The sequence below is a fragment of the Carassius gibelio genome, chromosome B17, assembly GCF_023724105.1.
Source record: "Carassius gibelio isolate Cgi1373 ecotype wild population from Czech Republic chromosome B17, carGib1.2-hapl.c, whole genome shotgun sequence".
Classification (NCBI taxonomy): Eukaryota; Metazoa; Chordata; class Actinopteri; order Cypriniformes; family Cyprinidae; genus Carassius; species Carassius gibelio.
In genome coordinates this window covers 6,582,025-6,604,818 of record NC_068412.1, presented here as the reverse complement: position 1 = coordinate 6,604,818, position 22,794 = coordinate 6,582,025, and the positions used below count along the sequence as shown (strand labels likewise).

Genomic DNA, 22,794 nt, shown 5'->3' with positions numbered 1-22,794 from the left:
AGGAGGGCACGGAGAGTTGCGGACGGCCAAGCACCGGACCTCACTCATCCTCCTCCTTCGCCAGATGGCAGGAGAGGGTGGTTCGAGAGCGTCAACAAAGGCCCTACTCACGCACCATCTGCCAACCCGTGGAACCAGGTGAGCCCTGCACCCCACACTCGCACCACACTCCGGCCTGCTCACAAGCTGCCCGAGTTGGGTCCCTGTGTTCCACCTCGCTGCCCCCCTGCGGGTACGGCTGTGGTTCCGCTGGTCCCGCTTGTACAGTTCTTAAGCGCCTGGTCAGCGCTACCCAGCCCATCTCGCTGGCTTCTGCGAACCATCAGCCTCGGCTATGCGATTCAGATCATCCGGCATCCCCCAAAGCTCTGCGGTGTCCGCTTCACCACAGTGAAAGCGTCCGATGCCGCAGTCTGGTGTGCAGCTATCGACAGGAGTATGGCTGCAGGTACGGCTGTGGTTCCGCTGGTCCCGCTTGTACAGTTCTTAAGCGCCTGGTCAGCGCTACCCAGCCCATCTCGCTGGCTTCTGCGAACCATCAGCCTGGGCTATGCGATTCAGATCATCCGGCATCCCCCCAAGCTCTGCGGTGTCTGCTTCACTACAGTGAAAGCGTCCAATGCCCCTGTCTGGTGTGCAGCTATCGACCTGAAGGACGTGTACTTTCATGTGTCCATCCTTCCGTGCGACAGACCTTTTCTGTGGTTTGCGTTTGAAGGACTGGCATATCAGTACAAGGTCCCGCCCTTTGGGCTGTCCCGGTCTCCCCGTGTCTTCACGAAAGTCATGGAGGCAGCTCTCGTTCCTCTCAGAGAGCAGGGTGTTCACATTCTCAACTACTTAGACGATTGGCTGATACTAGCACAGTCTCGAGATCAGTTGTGTGAGCACAGGGATGTGGTGCTCCGGCACCTGAGCCTGTTGGGCCTTCAGGTCAGCTGGGAAAATAGCAAACTCTCGCCGTGGCAGAGGATCTCTTTTCTCGGTATTGAGTTGGATTCTTCAAACAGACAGCACGCCTCACACAGAGACGTGTGCGGTCGGTGCTAGTCTGCTTGAATATGATCAAGATCAGGACAGCGGTTCATACTGACTCCTCTTTCAGAGGCTCCTGGGGCATATGGTGGCCACGACGGCACTTACACCGCTCTGCCTATTACATATGAGACCGCTCCAGCACTGGCTTTATGGCCGAGTCCCGAGGTGGGCGTGGAAGCCCGGCACTGACCGGGTCCAAGTTATACTGGCCTGTTGTTAGCAGCGCACCTTGCCTTGAACCGTCTCAAAGTTCTCTTACGAGGTAAGCATGTGCTGGTCCGAATGGACAACACTGCGACTGTTGCGTACATCAACCAACAAGGTGGTCTGTGCTCTCGTCGCATCTCACAATTCTTCCGCCACCTCCTCCTTTGAAGTCAGAAGGTTCTGAGGTCACTTCCACATGCCGTTCACATTCCAGGCCGGCTCAGTCGTACAGCCGATGAGCTGTCTCGAGCAATGCTCCCGGGAGAATGGCGACTCCATCCCCTGATGGTCCAGCTGATTTGGAGGTGGTTCAGAGGTAGACCTGTTTGCTGCTCTAGAGACCTCTCACTGCCAGTTTTTCTACTCCCTGCCTAAGGGAACTCTCGGTATGGATGTACTGGCACACAGCTGGCTGCGGGACCTACGCAAGTATGCTTTTCCCCCAGTGAGTTTTCTTGAACAGACACTGTGCAAAGTCCAGGAGGACGAGGAGCAAGTCTTGCTAGTAGCGCCATATTGGCCCATGCGGACCTGGTTCCCCGAACTAATCCTAGGCCCCGGCCTGGCTACGTGCCCAAGGTTCCCACTACACCCTTCAAAGACCAAGTGGTGAACCTGCAAGCGTTGCCCCTGGAGGAGGCAGACCCAGCCCTGGCTTTGCTTTGTCCCGTCCAAGCATTTAGGTGCTATGTAGACCGGACACAAAGCTTCAGGACCTCAGACCAGCTCGTTGTCTGTTACGGAGGCCGGCAGAAGGGGAGTGCCATCTCTAAGCAGAGGATGGCCCACTGGATTGTGGATGCCATAACCCTGGCTTATCAGGCTCAGGATGTACACTGCCCGTTCAGTTTGCGAGCTCACTCAATTAGAAGTGTTGCATCCTCCTGGGCGCTGGCTCGTGGTGCCTCGCTGACAGATATTTGTAGAGCTGCTGGCTGGGCGAACCCTAACATGTTTGCCAGGTTCTATAGCCTTCGTGTATAGCCAATATCCTCCTGTGTTCTCACCTCAAACGGGTAGTGGCACTGAAAGGCCCCGGTTAGTGTCGGCTTGCTTTAACATCTCCAGAGTGTCCGTACTGTAGACCCTAAGCAGCTGGACACGGCGGAACGTCCGGGGTTTTAATCACCTAAAATTTCTCTGTATACTTCTAAACGGATGCTATATGTGTATTTGCCTCCAAGACCTCCTTCCGGATGGATGGGGCTTCCACAGCGTCCCGGTTCCAAGCTGACCGGGTACTTTTTCCCAATGTTATCCAATCTCACCCAATGAGCTAGTGCTTTGACAATAGTGAGTGTAGCTACTTGTTCTGAGCCCCGGCCTACACCTAATAGGGGCGCAGGTGGCTCGCACAGGGCACTGGAAGGGGAAGCACCCATGGCGCTTTGATAGGGATTCAATATTAATGGCGTCGAAAGTGACCGACTGAAAGGGAACGTCTCGGCTACGTATGTTAACCCTTGGGAACGGAGACACCACGTCCCGTCGCCATGGATGCTGTACCACCGCTGAGCTGCCTGGTCTCCGGCTCGGCTCCTCATCGAAAAACTGGAATGCACTGCACCTGCTGGCTTCTTATACTCACCCAGTGATCAGCGGCAGCTGGATGCAATAATGTGCATTGGCTCGTTTAGTTTACACTCTAAGTAGATTGGTCTATCGAAGCGATATCCCATATTCGTCGGTCACCGACGTGGCGTCTCCGTTCCCTCCTTCAGGGAACGAGGGTTACCATACGTAACCGAGACGTTACCATACATAACCAAGACATTCACATTGGTGTGTCAGGAACTCAGTCAAAGTGAATAATAGTAATAATAATAATTTAAAACTAATATACTACTGGTGTAAATTACAAATTAACTGTAAAGTAAATATTTAGATTTAATAATTTAATAATTAATATTTAATTATAGCTATAAAAATGTTTTGCATTTATTTAAATTACAGTAGTAATATTTATATAAATTTTAGTTTCAATGTTCAACAGTTAAAAACTGTAATCTTAACATTTAATTATGCATCTATTTTAATTTTGGCACAATACTCACGAAATGCTAAAAAAAAAAAAAAAAAAAAAAAAAAACACATAAACTTCTGCTCACAAAATTGTAGGAAATTATACTAATGTGTAAATAAAGCAATAAAGCCCAGTGAGGGCATACATTAAGTAGATTGCTGCATTAACTGTGATATGTGGATTTAAAATTATGGCACACTTCCATAATTGGAACTGTTGAATAGATTTTTCCGAACTTACACTTGCTCAATTAAAATTAATCTCATTCATCTAAAAATTCTATTCAATGAGACCAGACATGTGTCATTTGAAGTTTCCTTTGAATTTTCCTTGAATGTTGATCTCGCTGATCCTGTTGTTGCGAATCAGCTCAAAGGGGAAATATGAATAATCAGTCATAAATAGTTATGAGTAATTTTAAAAATTTTGATTCTCTGTTTTCTTTAACCAGGAAATTAATGTACTTAGAATTGACAGTTGACACTGAGAGGTCAAGTAAATACTTGCTTGACCTCTCTGTGTCAACTGTCAATTCTAAGTACATTAATTTCCTGGTTAAAGAAAATAACTGTCTAACTGTACAATACTACTCAGATCATGTAGCAAAAATCTGCACACACACAGAAACATCAGTTCTTAGTTCAAACACACCTTTGCAAAAGGTGCATATGGTACCTAATTTCAGTTAATAAGACTACATTTGAGACTTGCAAGTCTCACCTGTTTCATAAAGAGTCCTCATGCATTTTGAGGCTCCAGTTGGTCTCTGCTGAAGTGAATTTATAAGACCAGTTCGAATCAGAGGATCTTGATGAATGAATAGTCAGGGCCGAAGCCTGGCACAAGCTTAGCGTGGTTTTGAAGGATCTTAGCTCAGAATCTTCTCCTGGAATTCCTGAATCTAGAAGAACCGCCCTGATCTAGGATTTGAGTGAGCCAATGAGAAATGGTAGCTTTTGGAAGGAAGTTTTACAGCTCTTTGTTCCTAGTTTGGTGTCTTGCATATGAAATTAGATTGGGGGGTTCAAGAGAAGATTCTTTAAGATTCTTATAAAACTAATGTGTTGCATAGGCATCAACATATAATATACACTCTCATTTAGGTCATGAAAATACGAACTCATAGATACCAAATATCATATAGATGAGGTTATATTAACTAGTGATCCATCATAAGCATGTATAAAACATATACAATTCACAGAACACAATATACAAGAACAGTAGCAGCATACACAATGGCCTAAAGTATATGTGAATTAATTCAAAGAAAGGTTTTTCTATGAATTAATTAGAGAAGAGTCCCCTTTTATGTGCATTATGTGTCCGTTTTTTTTTTTTTTTTTTTGAGAGAGAGAGATTTGAGTTAAGAGTGTCTTAGCCACATTTGTGGGCATCGTAAACCTAGTGCTGTCAGATAATGTGTCTATGATTGCTAGGAAACCAGAGGCCTGATCTGAGATGGTTTGCTTTTGGGGGAAGGGTCTATAGACCCTTTGGTTAGATGAGGAGGTGTTAAATAATATTTGTTAAATGTAACAAATAGTTCTGTGTCTGTTTGGTCCAAATACTACACTGTCATTGCTGTCAGTGGTCAAGTTGGTGCCCTGATGCCCAAAATTGACATTTTAATTAATTGATTTTTTTTTTAATTATTATTTTTTAAGTAAAGGGAAGGAGCAGTTAGAACTTAATGTTTAGTAATGTTTGACATTTTAAATAATTTTTAGAAGTGTTGTGGTTATCACTGTTCTGAAGAGTAGCAGCTCTATGCAGAGCATACTGGGAACTAGAAACTGACTGACCAGTTTAATGCAACAGAGAGTGTTCATGTATTCCCAACAAAAAAAAAAAAATGATAAAGGCAACTATTTCTATAAATAAATAAATAATAAAAATAAAAATAAAAATCTATAAGAGAAATATATATATTTATATGCAAAATAGATTAGAAATTTACACATTTGAGAAAGGTGTCTTTCAGGCATAGTTGCCAAAGCTTTTTCATGACGCTAGGTAAAATCACATGGTTCTTTCAGCAAATGTACGTTTTCAAAGAACCTGAGTGTACACATCCTTTTTTCTTTCTTTCTTTGGAAATCCAAATTGTAGTGTTTTGTTACAACCAGCTATTTTATATAAGTATCGATATATTGTCTGATTCTACCAATGTAATCACTGAAAATAAAGGTAGTTGCATTGTTTGAAAACTGCCGTTTCATTGATTCTCTTAAGTACTGTACTTCCCTCAAACAACGGTTGAAACTGCTTGTTCCATGTAATGAAAATCCTTTTTTTTTTTTTTTTTTTTTACTATTTAAGCATTCACATAATTCCCAAAATGTATCTGCAATGCTGTGTTCTGCCAACCCTTCATATTCTGATGACCGACTTTACTTCCAGTTGTGTCCTGAATTAAGGGTTATTTCAAAAATAGATTACAACAGTAGCTTCCACTCGACAGAGTGAACACTTATCATTCCCTCAGATGAACCTGTCCATTTCTCTTCTCTCTGTAGAAGTGGTCCCTCATTAAACTCTTGCAGACAGTTCCATATTTATGATGCGAGGACGTCTCCTTCATATTTGATACAGGTTGGCTACATCATGGTAAAAAAGATTGGATAAGATAGATAGATAGCTTACCAAGCTATCAGTTCATGCTGATGTTAATCTTTCTTTGTACAGGATGATAACATTAGCCTTTGACACTGCAGACATGGCCAAGGCAAGCTGAGCAGATGGTAGATATGTGTTCTTCTTTTTTTAAGTTACATTTTAGCTTGTGACCTATAAGGTCTAGTCTGAACCAAATATAGAGTGATAAAGGTAAAAGTGATTAACCTATGTATTAAATGTATATTTAAAAAATGCTCTGTAATTGCTTTATAGTGTTGAAGCGATAGATTAAAAATTAGAATTTAAAATTGCACCAAATATCACTGAGATAATTTGCTAACAGTAGGAGAAGCCACAGTTGGTTTTTTCATATATAATAAATTACTTGCACCTCACAGAGCCCAGACAAAATGTAATAAACATGGTCATATTATCTTGCTTGGGATCGCAGTCGTATACCGAACCACTTTAATGAGCATTTCAGAATGAGCATGCAATGAGATCTGTCCACTGGTTAGGCCAGTTATGGCGTCCCATTGTGCAAAATCACTTGAATTTTTTGATGCATATCAATAATTTGTCTTTGGTAAATGTGTTCCCAAAATGCATGTATGTGCATCTTTAAGTGTCTAATTTGAGCGCATACGTTTTTAAACATGCCTTTTTATAATTTATCTGTGTTTTATGCAGTAAGCAGTTGTATTCCCTTCCAAACATAACTGAAATCTGATTTGTATATGAGAGGTGGTTTTATGGCCAGACAAAGGAAAAGGGCACTGATTGTTCTGTGTGGTATTACCTACAGTGAGTTGGGTGGATTTGTGATTATGTGCGACCTGTCGTTCACCTCCCACAGTGGAACTTCTTCATTCATGTTTAGTGGCCTTATTATGCTTCACATTAGCAACCAAATGGAGTCATTGTCCAAAATGCAATAAGGAGACGGATTATTTGTCCCCAAAGAGCCGTATCTGTCATGGAAGATGTCTTACTTCCAGATCAGCCTACGGATTGGATGGTGAGAGGACAGGAGAAAATGAAGACAGTTGTTAGCTCCTCAAATTGAAATTTGGGATCCATTATTCAGCTGTCAACACACAAGAGCATGGATCCATTGATAATGCCACAAACAGCCCTCTCTGCTTGACTGTCTGTTTGAAAGGCAATGGAAAGAGCAGTGTGCAGTAAAAATGAGCATGCTGTGTTTCCATTTTTCATTCTGTTCCACATATACACAGTTAGAACGCTGTCAAAGGTATTCACAGATGCATGCTCATATGTCTGCTGTGCTTAAGAGGTCTGTTGCCCTCTGATCTGCACACTGTAATGCTTCAGGGGTTCTGAGGTTCCTGGAGGAAAACTCAATGATGTGGTGGATATGGTGCTGTGTACTGCATAGAGAATTTGTAAGAATCATAAATATGAATGTTAATAGGGGAGACTCAGGGCTAGATGTCTCACAGGGAAATTGTCACATGTGCTATAAGTCAGGAACTATTTTTGACTCAAAAGCCTAAATACACAAATGTATGTTGTCTATGGCAGCCGTTTGTTCAGTTGTGAAATATTTTGAAGTGCCCGCTATGGGAATTGAAAGGTTCATATTTTTGTTTTGCAGTCCCCAACAACATGTTTACATGAATGCAAGGTCAAAAAATACTTTCACTGTCTTAAAATATGCATTTATGTTTTCCTTTTTTTGCTCAGACTCCCTAAAAATTTGTTTAACGAATAATTTTCAAAACCCCTCCTTTGTGTGATGCTAAACTACAGTGATTTGTCTGATGACCTACTCTGTTGTGAACTCTGTTCTACTGCGTGCAGCGCATGTCAATAACAGAACGCCCATCACCATTACTGTGCCCACAGCTTGCTGGTAAACATCCATGCAACCATTGTATATGCGTTAACCTAATGCAGAAATGTATTGATAAAGCACTCCAGTTTGTACACTAACATATTGCTCTATTTGTGTATCAGAACTACAACTAATAGCAACGATAAACATTGTTAGACAATTGCGAGCAAACAGATATTGCTGTTAGACAGAGACCTAACTTATAAGCTGCACAGAGTTAACAACACACACAACTAAATACATATTTTGCATGCTACAGTAAGCTACAGAGTAAATGATCGCAACAGTTTTTAAAAGAATTACTCCACTTTCAGAATAAACATTTCCTGATAATTTACTGACCCCCATGTCATCCAAGATTTTTATGTCTCCCTTTCTTCAGTCACAACTTATATAATGAAACAATCTGTCATTTTCTTACAAAAATAAATAAATAAATAAAATGTTCACATTTTAAGCACATATCCTTGTCTTGTCTAGCTCTGCAAGGCACATGCATACTCTTTGTTTAATGGTTCAAGTCAGAGCATGTCTAAAAATTCCCAACAATTTTCTCCTCCAACTTCAAAATCATCCTACATCGTTGTTTGACCTCATTTATTTATGATTATTTTTTTTATTTATTTTTTTATCCTTCTAGCATGTTTACTTTGTAAACACTGAATCAGTGTTTCTGCAGCAATGTAGGATGAGTTTAAAGTTGGAGGAGAAAATGAGTTAGGAGTCTTTTGACATACCCTGTGTTTTCATTCACTTAGTGTTATCCACTGGATGTAAGGTAATTTTCAAAAATCCATAATAGGAGCACTTTAAAGGAATTTAGTCTTGTGATAGCAAACCTGAAATGCTGATTTAAATGTGTGTGGTAAGTGAGAAAAGTGAAATAATAAAAATAAGAGTACCAAATTTAGTAAATTGGAATGATATTACTGGGCTCATTTTTAGCATTTTTTTTTTTTTTTTTTTAGGTATGGACAAATGTTTAAATATATATGTGCTTCTTAATTTTGGCTTTAAAGCATTTAATTGGCAGTTAATGGTAGATTCCATGGTGACAACTTGCCCCATATAGTGTACAATATGCCAGCCTTTCAGCTTCTGTTCATCATCATATGTTTATCCTTTACAATAGTAGTGGACTTGTTAAAAAGCTTTTTGTAGTCATGACAGGTATGTGCATAGAGAACATAACATATATATAGATATACATACCTACCCTGGGGAATATTCACTGGAGTACAAAATTTGACAGCTAGCTCTTCCCCTTTTCAGGGCTTGACAATATCAGACACATAGCCCTATGATTGTGTTTTGCTTTTAGAGTACATAATATTTGATATTTTTGTCTCCTGTGAACAGCTCTTTTTGATAAATGACTAAATGGAGAAAATGGATTAATATTTGTCTTGCTATCAAAATATGCATACTTTATGAGGTTTGTACATGTAGGTGTGCAGTAACTAAAAGTTCAAATTACTCAGTAAACATAATAGAACATTTAAAGGTGAAGTGTTTAATATTTAAATGTTAAATGTTTTTTTTTTTTTCTTTCTTTTTTTTTCCTGCAGTATATGCACCCCAAGCCGTTTGATTAAATATGTGCATATTTAATAATTTAGATAAATGATTATGGTAGGTAAACAGCTTTGTCTAAAGTGTTAGGGCAAAATTCACCCAATAACAGATCTACATTGAGTCAGAGAGAAAGAGTGGGATTTGAATGTCAATCCCAGTCATGTATTTGCAACATTCAATGATTATTACACAATGAAATTCTGTTGTCTGCAATGTAAAATGTACATTAATTCACACAATGGTACTATTAATACAAAAACACAATCTTTATCAGCTCTGAATGTCTACCATGTTACATTATCTCATTATCAACAAACAAATTACAGAGCCAAGGCACACTCAAATGGAGTGTTTTTTTTTAATTTATTTCTTTTATTGTGTGTGAATGAGCCGCACACTTTAGCAACAATAAACACAAAATTATAGATTAGCGTAGCGTAGACACAACATAAGCTGCTAAGGTTAATTACCCTGCCGTCGAACAGAGAAGCAATCTGATTTTTTAACCTCCGCATCCTGCTGTGAAAATTAATTTGGCCGCAGTATGAAATAAACCCATTGTCACCCTCCCCTTTGGCTGCGCTCTGCTTTCCTTTTGAGGGCTTTCATCACTTCCCACTAAAATGACGCTGTGTCGTCTGCACATTAATCAAAGGAATGGGAGATACAGGATGTTTGTGTGTAAAGGCGAATATGATTAGCAGCCGGGGATGTGACTACACTGATAGAAGAAGGGAGGGAGGGTGAACATATATATAGAGAGAGCTTTTAATAAATCTGACCTTTTCTGTTGTGCACTTGTTATGAAAGATGCTGGCACAGGGAATAAATGGAAGCAAGGGGCAAGAAGACCATTTGCATGGCAACACCGAGATAGAACGCCAATGTGCTGAAGATGAGATGTCTGAGGGGATGAGGATTTGTTGTTTGAGTGAATGGTGGTTGAGAGTAAAATATGATGGGTCAAGTTTCTGGATATGGATTTATATAAGGCAATGTGTGTGAATTATTGCCTAAATGACCTGAGAGAACCCAATGGAAGCACTGAGGAGAGAGTCTATTCTGTTTTACCTCCCTCTCACAAGCAAGCAATCCTCATTAGAATGATACAGTTTGTACTGTTTAAAAGATTAAAAGCTGCACTATTATTTATTTATTATTTGGACACTGCTACAACTTTGGACTGGCTGCTGTATTAGCAATTATATGGAAGTAAGCATTTCTACTTAAGATAAACTTACCAAATTAACTATGTCAATAATGCTGTAATAACTTTGAAAGACTTGTTAATTGTGGTGTCTTTTAAAAAACAAATCCACAATAATAATAGAGAAAGAACAAAAAGCAAGTAATATACGTGATAATATCCACAGCAATAACAATAATTCTGCATTTAGTAAAGGGGATCAGAAATCTGAAGTTGTTTGCTTATATATATATATAGACACACACACACACACACACACACACACACACATCAAAAGTAAATAAATAATTAATTATATATATTTGCTCTTTAACAATATTTAGTTTTATATAAGGAATTGCTATACAATTTTGAGTAATAGCTTTTAGTTTCTGCATAGCTTTTTAATAAATGAGACATAGAAGTACTGCAAAAAAAATAAAAATAAAACCTTCCAAGCAGTTCAAAGCTGTCTTCACAGAGCACATGGATTCATGCAATTATGTGAATCTTATTTCTAACTGTAAAATTCTGCCAAAGACTTTTGAGCTGTGGAGAATGAAAAGGTATTCACCGCACTAAGACGTTCACCCCAAAAGCTACTTACAGTAGTTTGCTCATACTTCACAAGGATTACCCATTATCTCCAGAGCTTCCGAGCATAGATTACCTCAGGTAACACCAAGCTTCCTCCAGCTTTCATGTCTCTGGTGGAAACAGTGCACTGAATTGTTCTGACAATAATCTCTGGTGGAATGGAGGCTAGTACATGTAGACCAAAAGCAGTCCATTAGCCCCTCTGTCAATCCTAGAGCTTTTCTAGTCATGTAACATCCAAAAACCTTAATATATGTGTGACTGAAGTTAAAGACCTAATGAAACATAGTTACAGAGTAGATACGTTCAACTTTTTTTTTTTTCTTAAATTTTGACACTAAAATGTGTATTTCTGCTACACTTTTTTAATATCCTCTTAATTTTATAAAAAATGGTGCCATTAAACAAAACCTTTATGTTTTAAATACTGCTCAATTCACAATCCCTCTGTGACTCAAGGAATGTTTTCTTCTTTAGTCTACTGAAGGAGACCTTTCTCTAATAACCTCTCAAATACCACACTCTCCTCTACTTTTGTTGTTCCATTTGACAACAGATGAGTTTTGAAAAAAAGAGTAGGGACTTTTAAAAGAGGATAGAAGTGTTGAGTTAAGAACATGATTGGCAGAGCGTAAAGGCAGCATGACATTTATTATATAATGAAATGATTTTCATAAACCTGCAATGATGTTCAAGACGAAGCCTGCTCTTTAAATAGATCAAGACATTGTGAGTAAAGAATGATTAAGTCATAAACTTGGCGTGCTTGTACATGTTGGTTTCACAAGAAATGTATGTGTTTCTTCACTTGGGATTTCATTCTGCACAATTTTAGAGTGCTGTCGGAGAGCATATGGGTAATTCGCAAGCTCAAAGTGTTAAAGAAACATGCAAATAAGAGCAAATATGAATGCACATTAGAGCAAACTTTTAATTGGCAAGTCAGAATGAAAAATCTTATGATTTTGTGGGGCGATAATGGCCTAATGGTTAGAGAGTCTGCCTTGTAATCCAGATGCCATGGGTTCGAGTCATTGTACTGGCAAGGATTGTAGTGGGGGGAGTGTGTTCACTACTCACTGCTGTGCACTTGGATGGGTTAAATGCAGAGCACAAATTCTGAATATGGGACACTGTACTTGGCTACATATTTCGTCATTTTAAAACATTTATGATTAAAAATAAAATAAAAAAATAAAGTTTTATTCATACATGCATTGTCACATACACATGCATATGCAACTTAAATGTGCCAAGAAGAACAATTTTTTCGGCTTAATATATATATATATATATATATATATATATATATATATATATATATATATATATATATATATATATATATATATATATATATATATAATATACTGTTAATTAATCACATCAAAGTTAAACAACTGCAAATTAATCAAATTGAAAATCTATGTAAAAGAGTAATAGTTGTAAAATAAATAAATAAATGAAGAAGAAGAAACAACATTGCATTTTTATTATATTTAAATGGCGAAAAGTAGAAGATGGCTGTGTACTGTAAATAAATAAATAAGTAAATTTCTTAGACCATTGCACAAATATTATGTCAGGTGCAGAATCCATCATGCAGTCAGACAGACGTCATGATTCCAGAGCAGTACTGTCAAACTGATTTCCAGATATCATAATGGTTAGCCCATGTCCAATCAGGCATCTGCACTGAGGAGCTCTCCACTGGATCTCAAGTAAATGGCCCTCCATATCATGGTAGCTCTACCTTCATCTTGCATTTTAGCATGGTATGATTGCAAAGCCTAAGCTTTTACCTCGCCTTTGGATGTTAAGTCGTCTCTGTAGTTTTTCACATCCTGCTGCTTCATGGGCACCTACTCCTCTTGATAAAAGACTTTTTGATGTGCTCTTACACGCTTTCATTTACTAAAGTTATGATTCTTTGGCCTTAATGTCTGCTGAAGTGACAAAAAAAGAGAGTTCTATGATTTTTCTCAATCCTTAGATCTTTTTTTTTTTTTATTATTATTTTTTTTTTTTTTGCTTGAAGTTAGCAGTGACCAGGCTAAGCTCATTTAAACACTCCCTCCAACAAACGAGCCGAGACATTTGGCTCATTTGATGAAGTAAATTCCTTTCCACTTTGCCATTCCATTCTTTTCCGTCTGATTTGGATGAAATGCAGATATGTGCAATGTTCTTGAGGGCTGTGTTCCTCAGCAATTGTTATATATGTGTTTGATGGCTGTGCCATTAGCAGGCTGCAAAGGGAATGAATAAAGATGAGGCTTGACAAGCAGTTATGAGAAAATTGGTAATGCAGGAAACTTACCTCAGAAATACAGGCCTGCTAAAGGGCAAGCTTCAGCTCTTTTCAGCCTAATCAGGTTTTAGCTGTCAAAAATGACAAATACCCCCTCGTCCCAAGAACACTTCTTATAACTTTACACTTCTATGCAGTGTGAGTCCTGAATGAACATTGAAATTAAGTTTTATTTTGCATAGGGTATATTTCTAGAATCGAATACTGGGTGCCCATACATTCAAACCAACATAACACTAATGAAATGTTGAAAATGCCTATGGTTAAACATTCTTCCTCCTGTCTTCATTTAAATGGAATTTGTGTTATTCCGCACAGTTTACATATGCTGGACAATTGTATTTTTTGGATTTTTGTACTTTGTATTCTTATGTGCATATTTCTTATGTTGTTTACTTATGGCCTTTTTTTATTTTTTGTACAATAAAATAGAGACAGATAGGAAATTGGATGCAGCAAAAGGGTAAATGGGTTTGGGGCATTGTATATGCTGCCATCAACACACGACTGTGACACATTGTTGCTTTTTCATAAATTTGTAAAAATCAGATTTCCTGAGAATTAAATTATGAGAATGAGAAATTGATAGTTGGGCAATATGCTCAGAAGGGAAGTAAAGAAAATATGTTCCTGCTCAGAAAAATGAAAAAAAAAATGAAAAGAAAATGTCATTCTCTGCAAGATGTCTGTTCCAGCTAGAAATTACAAGACTAGAAAAGGTGTATCACATTTTCAGTTTACTGGGAAATTTCCTACTAGTTTCTTTCCACATTTCAAAACTTTTGTAAAAAAAAAAAATAATAATAATAATAATAAATAATAATAATAATAATAATAATAATAAATGCTTTCCCCGACTTTAAAATATAAAGTCATTGTATATTAATGTGCCAGTAGTTTTTTCTTTTTTTTTTTTTTTTTTTAGGTTTTTGTAGTAACTGATAAAGAAAATTGCTTACCATGTTATGCTAATTTGCTTTTTAGAAAAAAATCATCCCTGGCATAAATAGCTGGCATAACCAAAAGCTGATTCGATGATGAAATATCCATCCCCTTTATGCAACAATTTATTTATTTGTTGCAGACAGTTTTGATTACATGGTTAGGGAAATCACAGTATTACGCTTCGCACAAATCTTGCTGATTTTCTAAGATGAGTTTCAGTCTAGTTTCCAATGTCAGTCACCCAACTCCCTGTTTTCTCCAAACACTCTGATCTGCATGCTTTCACCTCAGAGCTATATTGATAGATGCAATAAACTTGAGGCTAGCAAGCAAGATGTGCTTGAAAACTCATAAGCTGTTCCTCATAATTTTGGAATCCAGAACTCTGTGTACTGGGGTTAATAGGAATCTTAGAAGACATAAATTTACAGTATCGATGAGACAGTGATGATTTATTGTATGAGTGATGCCAGCTGAGAGAATTATTATCCTTTAATTCTCAGCTGGAAATTACAATCACCCATTCTCCTTCTTGCAAACAACTAAAACAGTTCTACCAACCCTGCCCTACCTTTAGAGAATCAGTCTGGCAGAGCACTGATTAAAATTGATTTAAGTTTTGAGTATATTTGGAATTGATGATACGAATGTCTACGGGAATTATGGGCTGTTGTCTGAGGGCAAGCGCAGTCATCTGTTCTCTCTGTGTCAGAGATATGGAGGCTACTGCGGTATGCACATACGGACATAGCGTCAAACACTTCGGCAACTATAAAACATATTTTATACCTCAGTATCTTCTGAATGCTCTGACAGTAGTATGGGGATAGCAAAAAAGGCCTCTAATAGCATAAGCTGTTTCATAATGTGGACCAAAATTTGCTCAAAAGGAGGACTATTTTTATCAGATAGTCCTTGCAGAGGCAATAAATCATTTGTTGTTTGTATGGCCGGAAAGGATTGACCACTTATTTATTTTTTATTCTTGTTGTCTATTCAGGTCCCTGCTTGTGATTTATCATGGACAAAGTGCTCTGCAGCCTCCTTCTCCTGGGATGCGCAGTGATGATGACCACCGCCTGCCCTAAATATTGTGTTTGTCAGAACCTGTCAGAGTCCTTGGGCACACTATGCCCATCCAAAGGTCTGCTTTTCGTGCCCCCTGATATTGACAGAAGAACCGTGGAGTTACGCCTGGGAGGAAACTACATTATCAAAATTACACAGCAGGACTTCACTAACATGACGGGCCTTGTGGACCTCACACTGTCACGAAACACCATCAGCTTCATCCAGCCCTTCTCCTTTGTGGATCTTGAAACCTTGCGTTCGCTGCACCTGGACAGTAACCGTTTGACAGAGCTGGGCCCTGATGCCCTGCGAGGCTTAGTGAACTTGCAGCACCTCATCCTAAACAACAACCAACTGACTCATATCTCCAAAGAAGCTTTCGATGACCTGCTGCTCACCTTGGAGGACCTAGACCTCTCCTACAACAACCTGCGAGGCATACCCTGGGAGGCCATTCGGAAAATGCTCAACCTACACCAGCTGAGTCTGGACCACAACCTCATCAGCCACATAGCTGAAGGCACTTTTACTGATCTTGAAAAGCTGGCGAGGCTGGATCTTACATCAAACCGTCTCCAGAAGCTTCCGCCAGATCCCATCTTTGCTCGGTCACAGAGCACCAGTGTTGTTAGTACGCCGTTTGCCCCGGTCCTGTCTCTCAGCTTTGGCGGGAATCCTCTTCACTGTAACTGTGAAATTCTTTGGTTGCGCCGTTTAGAACGAGAGGACGATATGGAAACATGCGCCTCCCCTCCTAGTCTGAAAGGTCGCTACTTCTGGTATGTGAGAGAGGAAGAGTTTGTGTGTGAACCACCATTAATTACCCAACATACCCATAAGCTTTTGGTCCTGGAGGGACAGACGGCCAGTTTACGCTGCAAGGCAGTGGGTGACCCTATGCCTCTCATACACTGGGTTGCTCCAGATGACCGACTAATTAGTAACTCTTCCAGGGCTACAGTGTATGAAAATGGTACTTTAGACATTATGGTCACCACCTCTAAGGATTATGGGACATTTACTTGCATTGCTGCAAACGCTGCGGGAGAATCAACAGCCTCAATTGAGCTCTCCATCATCCAACTCCCCCACCTAAGCAATGGAACTAACCGCACAGCTCAGCCAAAGTCCAGACTGTCTGACATCACCAGCTCCACTAAAACTAGTAAAGGGGAGACCAAAGCTCAACCAGAACAGGTAGTGTCAGTGTCAGAGGTCACCGCGGTCTCTGCTCTGATCAAGTGGACTGTTAGCAAAGTGGCACCCAAAGTCAAAATGTACCAGCTCCAATACAACTGTTCGGAGGATGATGTCCTGATTTATAGGCAAGTATCCCATGTTTATTTTCCTTTAAACCACCAAACTACACACTAATTAGGCTTTTGCTTTCACCTGTCCTTATCATTAGATTTAAAGATACATGATGTATTCTATAATTCAGTTCAGTCTTGTAAGTTAATTGAATTTAATTCATTTACGCAGATAATGTTTAATAGGTTAACACTGAAGATGGTAAATATAGTGACATTTAAAAGGTTACTCACTTATGATAAGAGTTATGCTAGACATTGTTTTTGTATTTTTTTAATCAACCAGTCACATGCACACAAGCCTATTTCAGATGTGTTAATGGTGTTCTTTGAGTGTTATAGTTAAGACAATAATGGCACACTTACCCTTTACTGAATCAGTTACCTACAAATTATGTGCGGCGGTGGCCAAAATTATAAGAACACTAAAATTTTCACCAGCTAAAAATGTTTTTAAGTTATTTATATATGTTGCTGGAGTGTGTGAGTAGAAAATATCAGTTTACATTTCCAAACATTAATTTTGCCATTAATTGTAATAATCCAGTCATCAAATAAAAGAGCCAATGCTCCACACAAAGATCTGATCTCATCATTACCATCCAGTCTGTCTGGAATGACATGTAAAAACAGATCAGACTGATATAGACTAAATCCAGAAGAACTGTGCAATGTCTCCAAGATGCTTCAAGAGACGTCCCTGCAAAGCAACCTAAAAAACTACGTTCAAGTGCAGGGCAAAAGGTGCTTTAAATGCAAAAGATGTTCACATAAAATGTTGATTTAATTTATTTAATATAAGTTAATTGATAAATAAAATCTATTTATGACATTTACAATTTCATTTATACTCTATAATGAGAATTATTTTTTGACAGCAGCCTCATTTTACAGCATTTTTTTAATTTTATTAAATGTATTTATTTTTACACAAAGGTCTAAAACTTTTAACAGTACTGTAGTTTGCAGGTAGGTTTCTTGGAGCATCTTAGAGACATCCTTATCCTTTCTTCTGGATTAGTCTGTTGCATCTTGTTATGCTTCGTGTCATTCCAGACAGACTGGATAATGATCAGATCAGATCTTTGTGTGGCGCACAGGCTGTTGGCAGACTCATTGTGCAAACAAAAATCTCACTGGATTATTGCAATTAATGGCAAAATGAATGTTTGGAAATGTAAACTGATATTTCCTACTGACACACTACAGCAAAAGAGAAATAACAGACTTAAAACCATTTCTTAGCTGGTTAAATTTATTTTTTAATAGATTTGTACAGCCTTTGATAATCCATATTCCTCCTTGTCTGTGGAGTATTTAGGCAAACAAACAAATATATAAATGAATAAAAAAAAAAAATAATGTGTTAGTATTTATTTTCTTCCTCTAGAAAATATATTGGTTGCATTTTAGTTCACAGTCCTGTTCTAAGTCTCTGTACTTATTATTGCACTTACAATAACTGGTAAGAACTACTGTACTAAACCAACCCCTGAGTTAACCCATATAGCTTCCTTATACCAGTACTTACCTAGTAATTACACTGTAAATACACACACTGTAACATAAAGTGTAAGCTAAATATATTTGCAATAGAAGCAAGCCTTTTTTACAATTGTATGCTTAAAACTATAATAACATGTTATGTAGACTGTTTTTAAACAATAAATAAATACATTAATGAATGTATAAATTAATAAATATATAAATCAAAATTGTATTAGTCAAACAAACACTTTTATTATTATTATTATTATTATTATTATTATTATTATTATTATTATTAAAATAAAACTCTATTAGCTGTGGAAATTATTATTTCTCCATCTCTTAATCTAATGCAACATTTTCTCTGTGTGAATAAAATAAAATACAATAAAAAATGTATAAATCCCTATTACCTCTAGGCTTTTTTCGTTGCATAATACAACCATCATGGTCATCACCATTAAAAGCCTGAGGCATCAGGAGCTTTTAGAAAATGCTTTATTCTTTTGATTTTAATTTCAGCTCTCTTCTCTTTCTTTATATCTACATGATCTACAGCAGTTTATAATCAAAGTGATTGGTTCTCCTATCAAACTGGCTAAATATGAAAGGCTGTGCATAAGCATTAGGCTATCTGGTTTCCCTGACTTGTGAAAAACATAATCTGCAAAGAATGAGTATGACTGTTCATTTTCTGGTGTCTCTTTATTACTTAAAAGGGTTATGAACTGCCATTGTCTTGTCTATATATATATATATATATATATATATATATATATATATATATATATATATATATATATATATATATATATATATATATATATATATATATATATATATATATATATATATATATATATATATATATATATATATATATATATATATATATATATATATATATATACAGTATATACATATGAATAGCTATGGTGGATTGTAGACGGAAGTAAATGGAAGTAAATGCCCACCAGTATGACTGGCTAGTGGTTGCGTGTGTTTGACAGCCTGCATCCTTCATAGTGATCACAGTGATCAATTACTCACATTTGTGTAGTTAATTCAATATAGTAATCAAAGCATCATATTTTAGTTACAATCTGTCTGAAAATCCTTCTTTGGATTGTACCTTGCTTGTAAACAAATTTACAGTAACATTTTTGTGAACAAAAGACCAATTTCCTACTGACGTGGTCTGGATGTTTCAGTGGGCTTATTCAGTGGGCAAGTCTAAACAGAAGGCAGTGTTAACTAACTATTACAGTATAAAGTGGCACATTCCACAAACTGTAGTTTCGGCAGATTGAGTTTAATATAAGTTGTTGTTAGACTAAAAAGAAAATCAATGGAATTTTAGATTTTTCAGTTCATGACCCTTTAATGACTTTTTTGCTAGTGAACTGCATGTGAGACTATCCATAGAACTGTTTTCTTCCTCCTGTCTTGGAAGAGCAGTGTTAGCCTGGATGCTGGCAATAAAAATAAATAAATAAATAAATAAATAAATAAATAAATAAATAAAATCAATCACTAGGCTTGAGTGGAAAAAGGTTGGGCTCTCTTGTAAAGCTGTCACCACTGAATGTAGCATCTTCTCCTGTGATGGGAAAGCAATTATGAATGAGTAATGGACTAGCTGGCATAGAGGCTTACCGTAGACAATGTGTCAGGCTGCACTGCTAGATGTGGTTTTAGTGTGGTAAAGGATGTATTTAACTCAAAACACAGGATCCCATGATGTGCTAGTTTTAGGAAAGGCATAAGATAAAGAACCATATCACATGCCAAGTACATTTTTTCGTTCACCCCGAAAATGGAAATGTTACCTTCATTTATTTGCCCTTTTACCGTTTAATTTCCTTTGACACAAAATTTTATGTCTTAATACCATGCTTGTCTTTCTTGTCCATGCATGTGCATAGACTGGGAATGCAAAAGCCTGAACTTGTCCTTATGACTTATTCACTATAGTCCAAGTCTTTTGAATCAATACCATATCGTTGTGTAAGTTGTGAAATATACCAAAGCAGATGATTTCAAGAGCTGAAAATTCCCCTTTCAGTGGGCAAATGCTGCAAATGGATCACATAAATTGATTTTTTTTTTTTTTTTTTTTTTTTTACTAATCAGCATGAAAAAGAAAATGGAAAACTTGGCATTTGCTTTCGTGTTACAATGAACAAAGTCTTAGGGGCTAGTAATTAGGTAAATTATGACAGAATTTTCATTTTGTGGTTCCTATTTTAATGTGTTATTTTGCATAGATAAATATATACATATAATAATCTTATTTTTATTCTTATTATTGCTTGTTGTTTAATAAATTAAATAAACTGTGAAATATATTCATACCATACGCACATAATTGTATTGTTTTTCTTCTTTTATTACCCATATTCTGAAAACAGATATTTATATCACTCCTTTTCAACTACTTAACCTTATCAGAGCAGGGTAGTTAGGTAAATGATTGCACTCTAATTAGTATTCTCAGTCTACATCCACTGCAAGCTATCTGCGAAGAATATACCAGATAATGATGAGCTAATGCAGTTAGAAAAAAAGATAATTTGTGATTACATGCACTCTGTACTCAAGGTGCTTTTAAGGAGGTCAAGTGCTGGAGTACTACATAAAATGTACTTAAGGAAATATTTTCTTTTATTATTAAGCCAGATCTATCATCTTAACCAATTCAGAAACTTAAAAGAAAACTTTTATTAATTTATTTTCTCCCTTTCCGAAACAATGTTTACTTAATTACCATTAAAAAAATAAATGAAATAAATGAATAAAATGTTTTGCCTGTCTGAATGATTCATTGTTGACAAGAATGCTGTGTGTGCGTCAAGTACATTTTCAAATAGTGATATTTACATAATCCCCACATTTCTTCCTGTCTGTCAAAAACAACTTTTTATCTCTGGCTCCATTGACTGCACAATAGACCTCATTTCAAAATCAGTTTATCTAAATGAACTTCCAAGGTTGATATGATCAGCGCTTTCCAAGTAATTAAGTTTTCACCATAATAAAAGGATTAATGATTGTTTTCTGCCAACGCACAGAGCATCATCTGCATCCACAATAAAGCAATGAGCAATCAGTGTGTGCATTTTAATATCCACAGTATGATATACCTCTGGTTTCAATCTAATGCATATACCTAATGATTAGTCTTCTGTTGAACTTTGAGAGTCAGTGTTAATGTCTTTGTCTTATTGTTTACAGGATGATTCCGGCGATCAGCAAATCCTTCTTGGTCAACAACCTGATGCCAGGGATGCAGTATGACCTATGCGTGTTGGCCATCTGGGAAGACACCGCCACCACACTCACTGCGACGAACATAGTGGGTTGTGTGCAGTTTGAGACACGTGACGAGTACCCCCGCTGCCAGTCACTGCGCAGTCAGTTTTTAGGAGGAACCATGATCTTGGTGATTGGTGGAGTGATCGTAGCCACTTTGTTGGTCTTTATCGTCATACTTATGGTACGCTATAAAGTAAACAGTGGATTGCAGGTTGCAAAGTTGGTGACGGTGAGTAATACCTACTCCCAGACAAATGGGAGACAACAGGCTACACAGCGACTAAACAACGGTGCTCCTACACCGCAGGCTTCAAAGACTGTAGTGGTGATGCGAGATGAAGTGGTGGAGTTTAAGTGTGGCTCCTTGCAGAGTAGCATCTCATCCTCTTCATCCTCCTCGGCTGACTCCCTTGGAAGTGAGAAAGTTGAGTCTTTCAACCGACATGTGGATTCTAGCACCTTGCCAAACAGGTGGAAGCAGTCGTCATCTAAGGCACGGCCAAACCTGGATAACCTGCTTGGGGCATTTGCTTCTCTGGACTTAAGGGTTCCCGCAAGAGATCCGGGAGGACCATCTTCTTCAGGGACCATGGCGATGGGCATGAGACAACCCACTGACAAGGAGCCTCTGCTAGGCCGGGGAGATTCCACGCTTGGGAAGCTTGTAATGCTGCCATCAGAGAACAAGCCCAAGCGTAGCCACTCATTTGACATGGGCGACTTTGGTGCTTCACAGTGCCTTAGTTACCCACGACGCATCAGCAACATTTGGACTAAGAGGAGTCTCTCGGTCAATGGTATGCTCCTGCAGTGCGACGAGAGTGAGGGGGAAGGGGATAAGCCAACGTTTGATAGCTCTGAATGGGTTATGGAGAGTACAGTCTGACAGCGATAATGGATTAGCTCTGCCAAAAAAACAAAACAAAAAACAAACCATTCTCTGAACTCGTCATGTGAAAAAGACACAAACTTGCTGCATCATATGACCTCAAGAAGGACTCAAATGGCTGTAATAAAAAGACACGTCAGCAGTGGCCATGTCTGTGTAATGCATGATTTTCCCATGTCAATATTGTCCTTCTGTTCATTTGATCCAAAAGAAGTTCAAAGATTTGTGTCCGAGCTAGGCGAGCAGCCGAGGCCAGGGCTGGCCCTGTTTATTGAGAGCTGGATGAAGGATATCTCCAGTTGCCTTCAAACATTAAAGCAGATATGAATAAATACCAAGAACAAGGGATACGGGGGTATCTC

At 38.0% G+C, this 22,794-nt stretch overlaps 1 protein-coding gene across 1 annotated transcript in view; it reads left to right on the top strand.

The window, feature by feature from the left end:
* The window catches only part of LOC127976121 (leucine-rich repeat and fibronectin type-III domain-containing protein 2-like), a 155,613-nt gene that overhangs the window by 130,543 nt on the left and 2,276 nt on the right, over window positions 1-22,794 (top strand). Inside the window, exons 4-5 of the mRNA XM_052580283.1 lie at window positions 15,360-16,755; window positions 21,463-22,794. The exon at window positions 21,463-22,794 is cut by the window's right edge and continues 2,276 nt beyond it. Coding sequence (XP_052436243.1) covers window positions 15,380-16,755; window positions 21,463-22,429 — 2,343 coding nt within the window. The 5' untranslated portion in view covers window positions 15,360-15,379 and the 3' untranslated portion in view covers window positions 22,430-22,794. The remainder of the gene's footprint in view (window positions 1-15,359; window positions 16,756-21,462) is intronic.